The following is a 15,991-nucleotide window of genomic DNA, read 5'->3' as shown; positions in this document are numbered from 1 at the left end:
GTACGTAGTTGGTCTTCTTGTCTCAGTTTTGGTGGTGCGGCTTTGGACGGACCCCCCCTCCCAACACGTGTTGTTATGAACCTTTTACATATACATATGACGTATGTCCTTAACTTATATAATTTTGAACGCTTAATTCAAGCGTGGGCTCGAAATAGGACATTACGTTTTAGACTTACTCAGTGGATAACGCGATCCAAAGATTCCACAGTTCGTGTCAGATTTACGTAAGGTCGCGCAAAGAAAACCCAAGTCCACATAATGACCAGTTTAATGGTTTATTGGTTGACTCTGTCTAACTACATCATCTACGTGAAATCTCCCAGCTCATGGCCGTCTCCTATGGCTCCGTCGAGCGGCCTCCTTCGAGTCTTCTTCAGTCTGCCCCCAATATTAATTCTAGACGTCTTTTATACCCATTTCTTATCTTTAGGTGGATTCTGTGCTGCAGTAATTTGGCGGTACATACTAATTTTAATTATTCAAATTGCACACGTCCACTTAAGTTACATGACTTCAGGTAAGGCCATAAAACGAGTCGAGTGCACAAGCAATCGACTCTAATCAAATTAATTTACATGTCTGGGAATTATATTTGTGAACACTACAGTGTGTCATATGATTGCTACATGTTACGCGGTCATCGGTGAATGCAAGCGGAGTGGTTTTGAACCGATGTTTTTGATCAGTAGTAAATATCAAGTATTCAATTTATCAATATTTTCGACTTCATAAGTGTTCATACTGAATGAGCGCATTTTTTCAGTGGTCGCATTTTCTTTCATTTTATTTATTTTACCAATCTCACATTCTTATTTGTTCTCATACATGTATTTCTGTATACCCTGAGTGTCATGGCAACGTAAAAGCTAGCTTGCTAAATATACCTTGTGGTGGAGTCGCTTTTACTAGCACTGAAGACCAGTGGCCATGTTAGGTTTCCGTCAATCTACCGGTAGAAAATACCGGTAGAACTGCTCCGCATTGAATCTGCAGTTGAATGTCATCAGACCAAAATAAAATGTAAAACAAATTTAATTCTGCTTTATTTAATTTCGTTTGCTGTATTTAAGATGTAAAGTGAAAAAATAAATAAACTTCTTGGGAAAGAAAAGATATATCCAATGTTTTTGTATATTTTGCTTATCAAAGAACATTTAGTCCTGAGATATACACGTGCACAATACATGTGCTTGCCGTGTGCCAAATTTGACAGCTACACTGTATGCCTGATACCACTGTAAGGTTATACGGCACTTCCGGCCTTCCTTGTTTAGCAAGTTTGAATCAAGAAGATTTGCTTATAAGAGAAAAATGAGTTTATTTTTCAATTTTGGATCATTTGAAAATTTTGAAATAAATTTCAGAAATAAATTTGTTCATTTACCTTTAATTTGATGTGTTATTTTTCATATTAGAGTGAAATTTAACCGCCTGGGGCCAGTTTTACATGCCCTCCCCTCTGCTGCATTTTAGTGCTTATTTTGGCTGACTGGCGGCAGCACCTTACGGGTCATGTCATGTCACTGGCAAGCTATGCCACTAATGTACCCTGATTTTTTAATATTGTTTAGGCCTTGAGTAGAAGTATTTAAACCTGAAGTGTTGTGTTTGTTGATGCATGGGAAATATTTTTAAGAGAATTAAACGTTACAATGGAAGTGAATGGGATTTTTAATAGTGGTTTGTAACCTATTATAAGGGCTGCGCAATGGCTACACCAAAATAAGTTTTTACAGCAGAATGTTGCTTGTGTTGTGGCACTGACCTTCGACTGCAAGATATTTTCAATTCAAACTTTTAACTCCGCGTCAGGCACTTTAATTGCGACTTGTCTCGCCTGCACGAGACTTCAGCGCAAGGCAGGAAAGGCAGCTCCAGGCGGCCAAACCTGTGACGTACAAGACATGACTTCCAAATATGGATCCAGGCGGACACAGCTGTGACATGTGACTCCCAAATATGGAAGCGCCCCAGGCAGAATTTTGAAGAAGAAGGCCCCCGAGTTGCCACTGTTCGCTAGAGCCTGGTATTGCTACTATGGGTTATATATGAAATCAAGATCGAGCTGGCAATACCGGAATCTAGAACCTAGGGTAGCAGAGATAGGCCCATATTAACTATTGAAGTTTAACAGGAAGTCATAATATACTGGTAATTTCACTGTTACCTTGAAATTGACCTTTGACTTACATTTTTCATCATGAACTGAACTATGCAACATTTTAGTCCCTTATATCTCCCAAACTGGAAAAGATAGGGTCGTAATTACTATTGAAGTTGAAAAGAAAGTCATATACCAGTACTGGCAATCTATCTGTGACCTTGGAATTGTCCTTTGACCTACTTTTGAACATGAACTGACTTTTGTAAGATTTCTGTCCGTTATATCTCCCAAACTGGCAGAGATACACCCATATTTAATATACATCCTGAATAAGAAGACATAAACTGGCAATCTTATTGTAATCTTCAAATTGACCTTTGACCTTCTTGTCACCATGAACTGAATTGGACAACTTTTTTTTATCTCTTATGTTTTCAAAGCTGGCAGAGATATGCCCTCAGTTACTAATAAACTTGAATATGACATCATATATTGGCAATTAACGTACATGTGACCTTGAAATTGACTTTTGGACTTTTTTACCTTGACTTTTCCTTCTTTTATATCTCCAAAACTAGCACAGATATGCCCAATGATTCCACTGAACTTGAATGGGAGCTCATACCACCCTACATTGTCAGTCTTACTGTGACCTTAAATTTAACATTTGACCTCCTGAACTGCACCTCACAAATTCGGATTTGATCTTTTACTTTCCCTCAAGATTTTGTTATAAATTGTAGTTTCAACTAAAAAAAATCGAGAAATCTTGTTAACTGCGCTTTGTACAACACTAGAGGTGGTGTTTTCTGTTTTCCTACGAATGTGCTTGCTACAGCTGGTGGCACAATACTTCGACGCAGTATCGCCTCTCTGATTCTCTAGTAAGATAAAATGTTCATTTAAATAATTTCTGTTATTACAGATTGGGTCAACCTGAGTCCCATGTGCAGCGAGCGAATGTGATGTCCTAAGATAAACAAAAATAATTAACTTCTGCTGCTTCAAACAAAAATGGCTGATCGTAAGTGCATACATGATAAAAGTAAGATAATAATGATTGGAACTTCTGACGCCACTCCTTGTTTATCTCAGATATTTGGCATCTTTTCAAATGATGTAATTTTAATGTTTCAAACAAACAAACTATGCAAATAAACATTAGAATATCCATACACCTTAATTTGAAGGTATATGTTACTGTCCCTTATTTTATTTAAAAAATTGTCTACATCATGCTGATGAGATAATCTGCTAGTACAAATTATTGAAGAAGTCTCTTTGGGAAGTTTTGTTTGAAGACTTTTTGGCATTTGTAGAATAAAATAATTACCATTATTTATATTTTAGGTGGTTTTGGGATTCGGACGCCAACTTTGATTGAGCAGCTGAGAGCAGTATTAGACCAATATCCAGATGATGGGCAGATTCTGAAGGTTAAGCTTTTGTACAATTTTTGTTAATTTGATTCTTTATTTTAATTGTTTATGCGTCTACATCAATATGAAGTCATGAGAATTATTATAATTATAACAAGAAAGAGAAAACTGATATTGTATATTAATTGTCAATCTTTTAGGAATTAGTCCAGAATGCCGAGTTTTTGTTACCTTAATTCTTTAAATTAGTCATTCACTTATCTACTTAAATATAAAGTTGTGAGAATTATTATAGTCATAATAAGAAAGAGAAAACTGACATTGTATATTGTCAAATTTTTAGGAATTAATCCAGAATGCCGAGGATGCTGGAGCAAAATCTGTGAAATTTGTAAATGACAGACGCCAGTTTTCTGCAGAGTCTTTGTATCAACCAGATTTGAAGATATTTCAGGTAAATGTAACGTTATGTTTTAAAGCAAACTCTTTTTATTTTATTAGATTGTATATATAAAGGTTAGATATATGTCTTTATTCTTACAGACTTTAAAAGTTTCTCAGTCAAGTCCTTATTCATACCGGTAGATGGTCTAGCATTTGTCATTACAAGATGGACATAACTTTGTATATTTACAAGTAAAAAACAGGGTTGGATGCAGAGATATTTTCTGGCGGTCTTTCAAATTGTCTTTATTTATATATCCTCCATCTTTAACTGTCTTCAAACAGAATAAAATACACTATAGCTAATAAGTCCCCGGTCACTTTAATAGCACACGCTGTCTACATCAGACGCGCTAATGCGCACGTCCCCGACAGTGTTAATGATAGGGGGATTACGATGGACAGCGCATGTTGCTCACAGCAGTAGGCACTGCCGCCGAAGTTAAACCGGTAATTAAGTCTTTAACTTGACTAAACATGTTTTGCTTTGTAACTTGCGTCCTTCAGTCTTGCTGTTGCGGAAGCGCCGGCGGGACATATCTCCACCTTGCCGATATTTATCCCGACTCTCGACTTTAAAAGTATTATTGGTTTTGATTTTATCAAAGTCTTATTATATCAGAAAACCTGCATATTTTCATACGTTAAGAGAATTATAGAAACTGTAGAAAAAGCTACTCGTACATCAGGGATAAAAAACAACACCTTGCAGCACTATTACCTATTATTCATCACCAGAAGTTACTGTTTCACGTTTTTTCTCCCAAATTACAAAGTCTGATGACAACTGAAAGCCTTTAGCCATACCTCAGGGCAGTGGGAGATGTAATAAAAGTATATTTTGAAGAATTTTCATAGCCTTCGGCAATTTCCGCAAAGCTTCGGCATGCGCGGCAATACAGAGATGTCGATATGTGTATGCGTGAACAATAGAATTGGTGGAACAACAGTTAACGTCGTTGAGTCGTCTGCAACCTACCCGACGGGAGTTCGTGTCCCTGTCGGCACTTTTGAAGATTTTGAAATTGTCATTATTATAAATATCTATTAATATATAAAACAGTCGTGGCTAATTGTTTTTGCAACGGAAAGCACAGTAGGAAGGTTTGTTGTTATTGTTAAAGTTATTATTACTGGGGACATATATTAGTATGCTAATCTCTTATCATGGTATAATGATTGATACGATGGGTATCAAATAGTTTTCCTTTGATATAAACAACAAAAGAGCGGCCTTCCAAATATCTTTGCTGAATGTTTATAACGTAGGTACTATTATGCGCAAAAATATTGATACATGACGCAAACGACATTTACTAATTTTGGTAATATCAATTTTAATTAAAATTAAATTTAATTGAAATTAAAATTAAAATTTGTCTAAACGTGCATATTACCATTCACCTTGTTTAAAGGGTTCGCAACACTTTACATTCTAATACATTTTGCCAATTTTCATGTTTGCTAGTTTATTTTGATTTGAGAGAAAAGACCTCTACTAGGGCCTCAAATTAATTATGAGTATTTTTCTTCAGTGCAAGAGACTGTGTAATGAAAAATCAATCTGTAACTCTGGTATAGGGTGGCCTTGTGTGTGTAATAATATACAAGTAGGGGCAGGGGTACAGTTTTATAGTACAAATAGTCATTTTATACATCTTATTGATCTCATTGTCGGGTCATTGTTTACAATAGCGCTTTGTCGCTGTGCGTACCTTTTTGCATTTGAGTTAGACTCAGTCAGTAACAGCTGGTGATTTTGTCTTTTTTGCGTTTCATTGACAATATTTTGGCCACCTAAGTAGGGAAATGTGGCTCTTTGTTTTGAAATGACATTTCCATTGTTCCTTTGAACATGCAAAAGTCAACACACTTACGTCAACATACTTACTTTGTAATACCAACCCAGGGGAAGAAACAAAAGCCTCATAAGGTGTCGTCATTCACACTGTAAAAGGTGTTAATATCATGCTTCTGTTGTTTGCCCATGAATCATTATGACAAATTTGTAGGGTTGCCAGATCACTGGCGCTTCATTCAATTCTCTATATCTGCCCTGCAGCCTGGGATGAGTGATACTTGACTGACCTTTGTTTACATCTGGAGATTTTCTTTATAATTCGATCAGTGTGCATAAATTATGATATTTTCCATCAGGAAAAATACGTGATAATGTTATGATTCTTATTTTAAGGATGTAGATAACAGGGGTAGCTATCTTCTAAACCGGCCAAGATATACCAACATGTTACATATCAATAGAAAGCTTATTTCAACAGCTCTTCATTTCATATCCTTATTGTACCACCAGCGTAGGCGCTGGCGGTACACATGGTTTTAGTCCCGACCCGTATGTTCCGCCGGCTCCGCCGGCTCCTGCGGCTCCGCCGGCTCCTGCGGCTCCGCCGCCAAGTCACCGTTACCGCTTCTCCTCCTAGACGGTAAGGGCCTCCATACCCATCTCTTGGATTTAGGTCACCTATTATCTCAACTCATTCCACGTAAAATTTGGGCTTTGTCGGTATTGGGGTCTAGGTGTGGCACTCATTGCAATGCACCCTTGTCCAAAAATGGCAAAATTAAATGCTAATTATCTCCCCTACGGAAGGAATTATGGGAAAAATTTCTACAGACAGCTTTCCAAAAGTCATATGTGTAGATTTCATATATGCCCTTGGATTTGACCTTTGACCTTTATTTCAAGGTCAAACAGGCCAAAATTTTCAAAAAAACAAAATTTTTGCCGAAAAAAAAATTATTTGCGGCCTTATTCAGATACCACACAAACTTAACTAATAATATTAATGGAAAGTGTTACCCTTCGGGTCATCTTTCATCTCCGTGAATTTGGGGTCAATCGGTGCATTTTCACAGGAGTAGCGGCCATAAGATATCGAAACTTAAAACTGTCTCTAATTTGGGAACCGTTAATGCTAGACACCCATTCTTTTTTGCATTTTGTAGAGCATGTAAAGCCCAACACTGGAGGTGGTCTCTGTTTTTTTGTATTCCATACCGTTTTCGAGTTACGCTGTATCAAAAAGTACATATTGGTGGTGAAAGCAAAATGTGCAGTACGGTAATGGATAATAAATTTTGAACTCCGGAAAAATAAAACATAAGGCTTGGCAAAGCAGACAACTTGTGGTCAAAAATGACATTATTTCATCAAATTTGAACATCTGGAACTTCAGAGCACCTCCCATTTCAAGAATTTTGACCAAAATGACCTTTTCTTTATTTTAATTAATTTTTTCTGTAGGAAATTTATGGCACATTATGGTAACTCCAAAATTATAACATTTAGTCCCTTATATCTCCAAAACTGGCAGAGATAGGTCCATAGTTACTATTGAAGTTGAATAGGAAGTCATATACTGGCAATCTAAATGTGACCTTAAAATTGACCTTTGACCTACTTTTCACCATGAACTGAACTTTGCAAATTTTGCTTCCCTTTTATCTCCAAAACTGGCAGAGATAGGTCCATAGTTTCTATTGAACTTGAATAGGAAGTCATATACTGGCAATCTAAATGTGACCTTAAAATTGACCTTTGACCTACTTTTCACCATGAACTGAACTTTGCATATTTTACTTCTCCTTTATCTCCAAAACTGGCAGAGATAGGTCCATAGTCTCTATTGAAGTTGAATAGGAAGTCATATACTGGCAATCTTAAAGTGACCTTAAAATTGACCTTTGACCTACTTTTCATTTTATTATGTAATCGTTACGTAATGAGATATAATGCTTAATAGGTGTGCTCAACATGATCTTTACACCTTAAAAACTAGAAGTCCACTACAAATGGACTTGTGTAGACAGCTTGACTCATGAGCCCTCATAGGGATCAACAAGAATGCGCCTCAAATTAGCGATATGTGTTAAATTAGCAGAGATATCAAAATAAACTTGGTTTCCAGTTCAACGAGACCCCCTAGCCTAACTAAAGCATGCCTAAGTTGAAAACGGAGCTGATGTTATGAAATCCCAGACACATACTTTCAGACAAACCTTAGATCTAACGAATGAATACCAGCTTTCATCAGTTGAAAGTTCTAATTAATTTTGACACTGGTCTATATCGTTCTCTTGAAGCCATAAACTGAAGCAGAGAAATCAGCCTTTTAGTGCTCCCCGGAGATTCCAACGTTATATAATAAGTGAGCTGCATTGGCAAGCTGAGAAATTTAGTTATTTATACTGGTTCAGCCCTCTACTCACTGCCTATGTAACTGTCACTATGTCTTCCATCCATTTTCAACATTAATATTGAACATTTTCAACCGGAGGCCCCCTCCATGCATTGACAGCAGCCACCATGTTAGTCGTGACGTCAGCATTCTTCACCACGTGACACCTAGGGGGAGTGCCTTTGCCCATATACGTCTCATCTATATGTCTGCTTTTTAAAGCTTTAATAGATCGTCAGAATTAAGTTCACTGATAAATTCAAAATGAAAAGTATTGTTTGGCAAGTGAAAGCGCGACGTTACTCACAGAATGTGATAGGCTTAGCAGCAATCTAGTACGGGAAATATACAGCTGCACAGTGGAGCTGCCAATCAAACACATATATGGACAAGTGTGACCTACTTTAAAACTCAGACACTCTACCACAGGGGTAAATCAGCAATTAGGCTAAAATTACGGGTTTATTTGTAAACTTCCATTATTTTAAGATAGGCTGATATGTAGTTGATATTTCATCTATCTAATACTGACAAATTCTGAAAAACACCCAAATTTTGACAATTTACTGTTATCTACATCCTAAGAATTTACGGATACATAATTACAAAAATTAATTCCTGATTTAATACCCCCTATTTCAGAGCCTATTCCTGGCTGCGTTAATTATGGGGGGTTGGAAAGTAATCCGTTAGAACGCAGGAGTGATGATTGCTACTCTTACCAACGGTGCATCACCGATCAACTAATCTCAGCTACCTGAAGCAGAATCACCAACAAAAGACAAATTGGACTACATCTGCCTTCTTGTTGAGACATCTTATGTAAAAAAGGCGATAACGGTCAAAACATACGTGCTTCGTGGTTTATTAAATGCTCATCGTATTTTTTCGTTCGTTATTCTAATGAGTTAAGCAGCTTCACCTCCGTGACACCCTTTTTATTTATTTAAACCATTGTTAGATAAACCATGGGTTTCACTCCAGATTTCACGATCGAGCAGCTGATCATGAGGAGAGTGTAGCATGCTATAGTAAACTACCCCAAATATATATACAACACCTCCAGGGTTTCACGATCGAGCAAGTGATCATGAGGAGAGAGTGTAGCAGAGAACTTCATTAATGGTCGTCATAATTGGTGGTCGCCTTGGGAAAATGAGTTACATGATTACATAATACAGATACATAATAACATAAGATTAATACTAAAATTTTCCCTGATACAAAAACCCCTATTTGAGCGCTTATTCCTGACTGCGTTAATTACGGGTGATTAGAAAGTAATCTATGAGGACGCAGGAGCGATGATCGCTACTCTTACCAACGGTAAATCACCGATTTACTTGACTCCGCTACTTCGAGCAAAATCACACACCACCAAAAGACAAATTAGACCACGTTCGTCCTCTTATTAAAACAAAGAATGTAAAAATGTGATGTCGGTCAAAGAAGAGGCCTAGACTACGTGCTTCATGGTTTATTAGATAGGCCTATTCATTGGATTTTTTTATTTCATTATTATAGCTTCACCTCGCGAGACCCTTTTTTATATATTTAAAACACAGCACCCCACTGGTTTCGCGATCATGAAGAAAGGGAGTGTAGCAAAGAACCTCATTAATGGTCGTAATAATAGGTGGTTGCATTGTAGGCCTAACCTTGTTCATTTTAGTCGACAGACTAAGCTAGAAGAAAGAAAAGATCATTATCGCCTCTCTTTACTTAGGAACAATAAGGATGGCTAGTGGCAGCATTTATAAGTTCTTTTATTTAGAAACTTTCCGATCCTTTGTCTGGGACTGCGTCCGAGAAACGGCGATAACGACAGAGACGTCCTCGAACATTTTGGACTCAGTGCAAATAAAAAAAAATCCGTTAAGAAGTAGCCTTTAAATGTCCTGGCAAATAATTTTGCGATGGCTCAGAGAGTTCTAGAATGAATGACAAGCAACGACATTAGGGTTAATAATAGACTAAAAACTAACAGAGTGTAGGCCTGTCTTACTTCATTTCTAAGGCCATCTTGTGATACGAGTCATGCTACACTACAAAAGAGGGGGTAGCAGTGGATGATTTAATACAGGGATACCATCGATAGTATATCAATAGAAAATCGCAATCCTCAAATGTTTTTTAATTCATTAAATATAAACGGTCTTTTCTCGTACAATGGGTCTGGTATAGTTGTATTGGCCTATCAGTTGGAAACACGTGGTTCGTCTACAATTGCAAATGGCGGAGGTGCCGTGGTAGTTATTGTCGTAAAATTAGCTGGATACAGTGCACGTGAGAAAATTATTCATTAAATTTAGTTTTCGAGCGTCAGCTTAATCTGGTAAAATGCGAGACGAAAAAAATGATAGATAGAGCCTTATGACCCACTGTAGAATACATCAACGACGTAGTTTATCGGCAGATAAACGTGTTTCCATTCTCGGCTGACTGAGGAAAGGTTTGAGAGAGCATTTAAAGAAGAGGCGGTCGAACCAATAGTGAGTAGGAGGTGTGCTGCAATCAAGACGAACAATACCGATCATAAGTGGACAGCTAATAACCCCTAATTAAGCCCGGGTTACGCGCTGCTGTGTTGACTCCTTGCTGGGAAGGGGTAGCGGCCTCCTACTGCTATGCGTAATCAAACATTGTCTTCTAACATGCGGCTACACGACGGTTGCATTGTATTAATAAAGTAATACCTATTCATAAGGAAGGGGGCGGATGGTAATCTTACGAGAATTAAATCAGTTATCGATCATACGCGTACCAATAGTCGTGTTTTTTTTTTAGCTATACGGTAGATACCCGTCAATGTAAACTCTAAAATCTGACCGTATTACAGAAGACCCAGAAGACGCGGTCTCAATCCATACATCCATAGCTACCATTTATTACACTTGAATATGAGGTTAATCTCACTGTTGGGACAATATCAGGAGACAGTATCATATATCCCTCAGATCCTTTAGCTTAATATAGTGTATAGCTGCATAGGGGTGATTATTAAAAAGGATCTTTTCTGGTTAAAATACCGAAAGAAACTATAAATGGTGTCAGTGGGTAGCCATTACCTATCCCACATTGTAAAGAGAACATGACCCTCAAGAAATCCCTATTCTTATGTGATAAAGTATTATATTAATCTTTAAAATAACAGCATAAAAATTACAGTGTATCAGTTAAAAAAAGAAGTTAACTTCATGTAAAAAAGAATCATCCCGGCCCCCCTGGTGACAATTGTTAACCTACCCAACCCCTCCTTGCACACAAATATTCGTTACTGATGATAGGTGTACCAATCCCGTAAAAGTTTTCACTTTCTGACTCTGATGGTCTGAGAGAAGATAACTGAAGTTACAGTACACAAAACTAAAAGCATCCACCCTCAGGGAGGAGGAGATACAAGTCTAGCAGAAACAAAAATGAGTAAAATGATTAGAATCATCCACCCCCAGGGACAGCCCAACCCCAAGGGGTCCATGCACTATCTGTCAATAGTTAAAGACTGAACATCCTCAATATAATGGTTTTGGAGAAGTAAACAAGAATTATAATTTTCCAAAGCAGCCATGACCATCTCTGATTATAGGTCTCTTAACCACCAAACCTTGAACTTCCTTGATTTAATGATCTAGGAAGAGAAAACGAAATGGAAAATGTAAAAATAATTTTGAATGATCCACCAACCAGAGACAGCCCAGCCCCCAGTCACAACAATATTCTGAAGTTGCCAATTGCACATCCCTTATGGTAGTGGTATCAATACTGCAATTTCTTCTTTTATATTATGGTAAAGGAGAAGATAACAGAAATTACAATGTTAAGAAAAATAATAAAAAAATAAGTATCATGCAACCACCCCCATGGACAGCCCAAACCACAGTTGCACATCTCTATGATAGGTTTATCAATACTGTAAAAAACTTGAAAATTAAGGCAGTCATCAAAATTTTGAAGGAAGATTATTCTCTGCCAATGTAATATTTTTCACTTTAATTGAAAATTTTATCAAACTTGATAATTGGAGTCTTGATAATTTTGAAAAGTTCCTCATTTAATATGGCTATATGCCAGATTCACACATTCTAAAATGTTTATTAATTTCTGAGTGATGAAATTTTAAAGTTTTTACCATACCAAAACTACCTAATGGTTTAAGAGGAGATAGCAGAAATTACAATGTAAAAGGAATAAATTAACGCTCCTCCCCCGCTCCTCTCCCCCTCCCCCCCATCAGGAACCCAACCTTCTGTGGTACTAAAATTATTTATAAAACATTCTAATTTAATGTATGTTCGTCTTTTGAATTGTTCTTTTCAATTATTTCTCAGGGCCCAGCTCTGTATGCCTACAATGATGCTGTTTTTGGTGATGCTGACTGGGACAGAATAGGAGCCATCCACAATAGTAGCAAGAAAGATGATCCACTAAAAGTTGGAAAATTTGGTTTGGGGTTCAAGTCTGTCTTTCACATGACAGGTATGACTAGCAATCTGTTAATTGACAATGTACTTGCAGCACACAGACACTCACAGGTACACACAGCAAGTATAGACATGTGCTAACTTTAGAAATAATATACTATTTTTTTGCCAGTTGTTATATATTTACAGAGTTATGCTCAACAGTTTTACACATGTAACAGAGCACCTTGCCGGTTCCAAAGAATATAGCACATAGTAAGATAAAAATCTAAATTTACCAAATTGGTTTTGCTTTAGTTTTTATATACAGACACTGTAATTGCCTGCATTTATATATTCTGATTGGTCTGTCTGTCTGTCTATGCTGTCATTGTTGCTGTCTGACATGTGACGTTTGTCTAATTACTTCCAAACCATTTTTTTTTACTTTAAATTTTCTTGTTGGTTTTTTTTTTTGGTAAATAGTCCGGTTGCTTTCAACGTCATGTTCAATTTTCTGAAGAGAAGGCACCCTTTGATAATGATGATACCATAGCTATTATTGTAATTAAGATCCAACAACCACGACTTTCTAGGACAATTCCATTTAAATTTAAAACACTCTTTTGCACAATTTTGGTGTCATTGGCACAATAACTTCCAAACACAACGAGGAAAAAGATGTTAAAATGCCTGTATGTGAAGGGGGGGGGGGGGGGGGGGCAGACTTTGTCCAGTCTATGACATCATTTTGACCACAACTCTATACCTAGTGGTCAAACAATAGAACTGAGGATGACAGCAGCAAAGAGCAGTTGAACATTTCTGCACATACAGGTATTTTAACACATTTTGCCACGCCCTCTTTTAGATGTATCACAGGGGACACTTGGTCTTAGTTACAGCTACGATATATTTTCTGGAGATCAACTACTAACTGACCGAGTTCTACATTTATTTCTCTGGATGACAACACAGACAATCCAGCTGTCGGTTCGACTGACCAAACTTACTCTGATGATCTCATATCTCTGATCTCTGATCTCTGATTACAATACAAAGTTCTTCTCTATATATACTTATACACAAAATACATATGTACAGTGATTCCTAAAGAAATTAAGTCAGAGATACTGAAGCCAATTAAAAGAATTCAGACATAACTACAGAGAGACTTTAAACATAATTAAACTAAGACTGACCTGAACTTGGAGATAAAGCCATAAATGAAGTTATTCAATCCTTTTAAGACCTAAAAAATTCCTTTAAGACCCCATTCCCACATATTTTACATCAATCTCTCCCCGAGGGGAGTCTCACTAGATTATTGTCAGCTTAGCCGGCTTAAATGTCTGTCCCACCTACTTAAAGATGTAAGAGGGTAATTAAATTCTGTGCGCGTGTCGACTGACAGCAATCTAGCGTGAACCCCCAGGGTCGATGTAGTTGAATCAATCTAAATCTCTGGGAATGCGCTCTAAGACTTGGTTACAGTTCTTTCAAATAAACACAATACATTAAAAGATTCAATACACAAAATGTCATTATAACAAATTATCTTTACAAAACATTGATATAAAATTTTATTTAAATGTGGAAGTTTCTGAAATTTAATTTGGCGGTGAAATCATCACTATGACAGATGAAATAAATAAGACTATATTGAGTGACTTTAAATTTGTTTGGTAAAGAGGCAGGTTGCATACGAAAACTGGCATGATTGGTTTACATTTGCGGTAATTATTCAGGTTCTTTGCACAACTTTGGTGATGTTTGCCCCATAACTGCCAAGCTGTCATATTTTTGTTTAACTTTAAAGATGCATACAAATAGTTAATGTTTTGCCACAAAAGCCCACCAAATGCCGGTGTGGCAGGAGTGCACGTCCTCGTATCGCAAGTCTGCCCGGACACTAAGTCCTGGGAATGCAAGTCCTAGGGTATGCATTGTTAGGAATGGAAGTCCTAGGACATACGTTACTAGGATTCAATGTCCGTAGGACGAAGGCTCCCAAGTAGTGCAAGTCCTACGTGTAGTAATACACATCCTAATGGGACGTGCAATCCTAACATTTTAGTAACGCTTGTCCTATGTAGCTATATGCCCTTGGTTTTGACCTTTGATCTTTATTTCAAGGCCAAACGGGCCAAAATTATGTAAAAATGGGATTTTTTTTTTCAAAAAAATATTTTCACCAATTTTCAGTTACTGCACAGACCTCACCTATATTATTGGCAGGTGTTACCAATAGGGTCATCTTTCATCTCTGTGAGTTTGGGGTCAATCAGTACATTTTCTCGAGAGCAGCAGCCATTAGATGCCGAAACTGAAAACTCTTTTTCCTGAACTGTTAATGGTAGAACCGTTTGATAGAGCATGTCAAGCCCAACACTGATAGTGGTGTCTGTGTTTTTTTTTTTTTTTCATATGGTTTACCAGTTATGCTGTATCAAAAAGTACATTATATGGTAATGTGCATAAAATTTTAAACGTCTGGACAAGACGAGGCAGGCAACTTCTGGTCAAAAATGACATTATTTCAAGAAATTCGAACATCTAGAATTTCATGAGCACATTTCATGAATATCAAACAAAATGACCTTTTCTCTATTTAAATACAATAAATTTCTTCTGTACAAAATTTATGGCACATTGCTTTAACTCCAAAACTGCAATATTTCAGTCCCCTATATCTCCAAAAATGACAGATATGCCCATAGTAACTATTGAACTGAATTGGAAGTCATACACTGGTAATGTAACTGTGACCTTAAAATTGACCTTTAGGCACTGTTCACATGAAAAATCTAAATTCTTAAAATACAAAAAATCCATTGGGGGTATCTATAGTGATCACGGTCTGAGCCCCGAATACCCCATGGCGTAATTAACTTGCAGAGCGAGCTAGTTACTTCCAAAGCTGAACTTAATTCTCGGGTGCGCTGGGAGGAGATTCTGACACCTCGACACATGCGCAGTAATAAGCTAGAGAGAAGGAAATGGCAGTCATTGTTGCTTGGAAAAATGTGTTTGTTGCTTTTGTGCAACAACAAGATGAAGAAGATGAGGTCCATATACACACGACAGATATGAGTGCAATCTGATGAACTCCACAGTTTAGAGATACTACTGCTCATGCATCAAGGTGCCAGAATTTCCAGTGAGCGCAGCCGAGAATTAATTACTGCAGCTTTGGAAGTTAACTCGCTTGCTCTTTTTTGTCCCTTACATCTTCAAAACTGAAAGTCTATATGCCCTTGTTTACTTTTGAACTTGAATAGGAAGTCAAACTGGCAATTTAAGTGTGACCTTGAAATTGACTTTAAGCCTTTTTTCGCCTTGAATTTTCCTTCCCTTATATCTCCAAAACTGGCACAGATATGCCCATTGGTACTACTGAACCTGAATGGGAATTCATATATTGACGGTCATCTTGTGACTTTGAATTTGACCTCTGGCCTCCTT

The 15,991-nt window shown here is 37.2% G+C and overlaps 1 protein-coding gene across 1 annotated transcript in view; it reads left to right on the top strand.

Annotated features, from left to right (window-relative positions):
• LOC147762007 (sacsin-like) overlaps nt 1–15,991 on the top strand; it is a 41,317-nt gene that overhangs the window by 1,946 nt on the left and 23,380 nt on the right. The window contains exons 2-5 of the mRNA XM_087010852.1: nt 3,033–3,131; nt 3,458–3,543; nt 3,830–3,940; nt 12,455–12,602. Coding sequence (XP_086866978.1) covers nt 3,122–3,131; nt 3,458–3,543; nt 3,830–3,940; nt 12,455–12,602 — 355 coding nt within the window. The 5' untranslated portion in view covers nt 3,033–3,121. The remainder of the gene's footprint in view (nt 1–3,032; nt 3,132–3,457; nt 3,544–3,829; nt 3,941–12,454; nt 12,603–15,991) is intronic.

This window comes from Lingula anatina, chromosome 4 (genome assembly GCF_051362555.1).
Source record: "Lingula anatina isolate TDL-2025a chromosome 4, LinAna3.0, whole genome shotgun sequence".
NCBI classification, from domain to species: Eukaryota; Metazoa; Brachiopoda; class Lingulata; order Lingulida; family Lingulidae; genus Lingula; species Lingula anatina.
The sequence above is the reverse complement of the archived record's forward strand: the minus strand, read 5'-3'. Positions and strand labels throughout refer to the sequence as shown.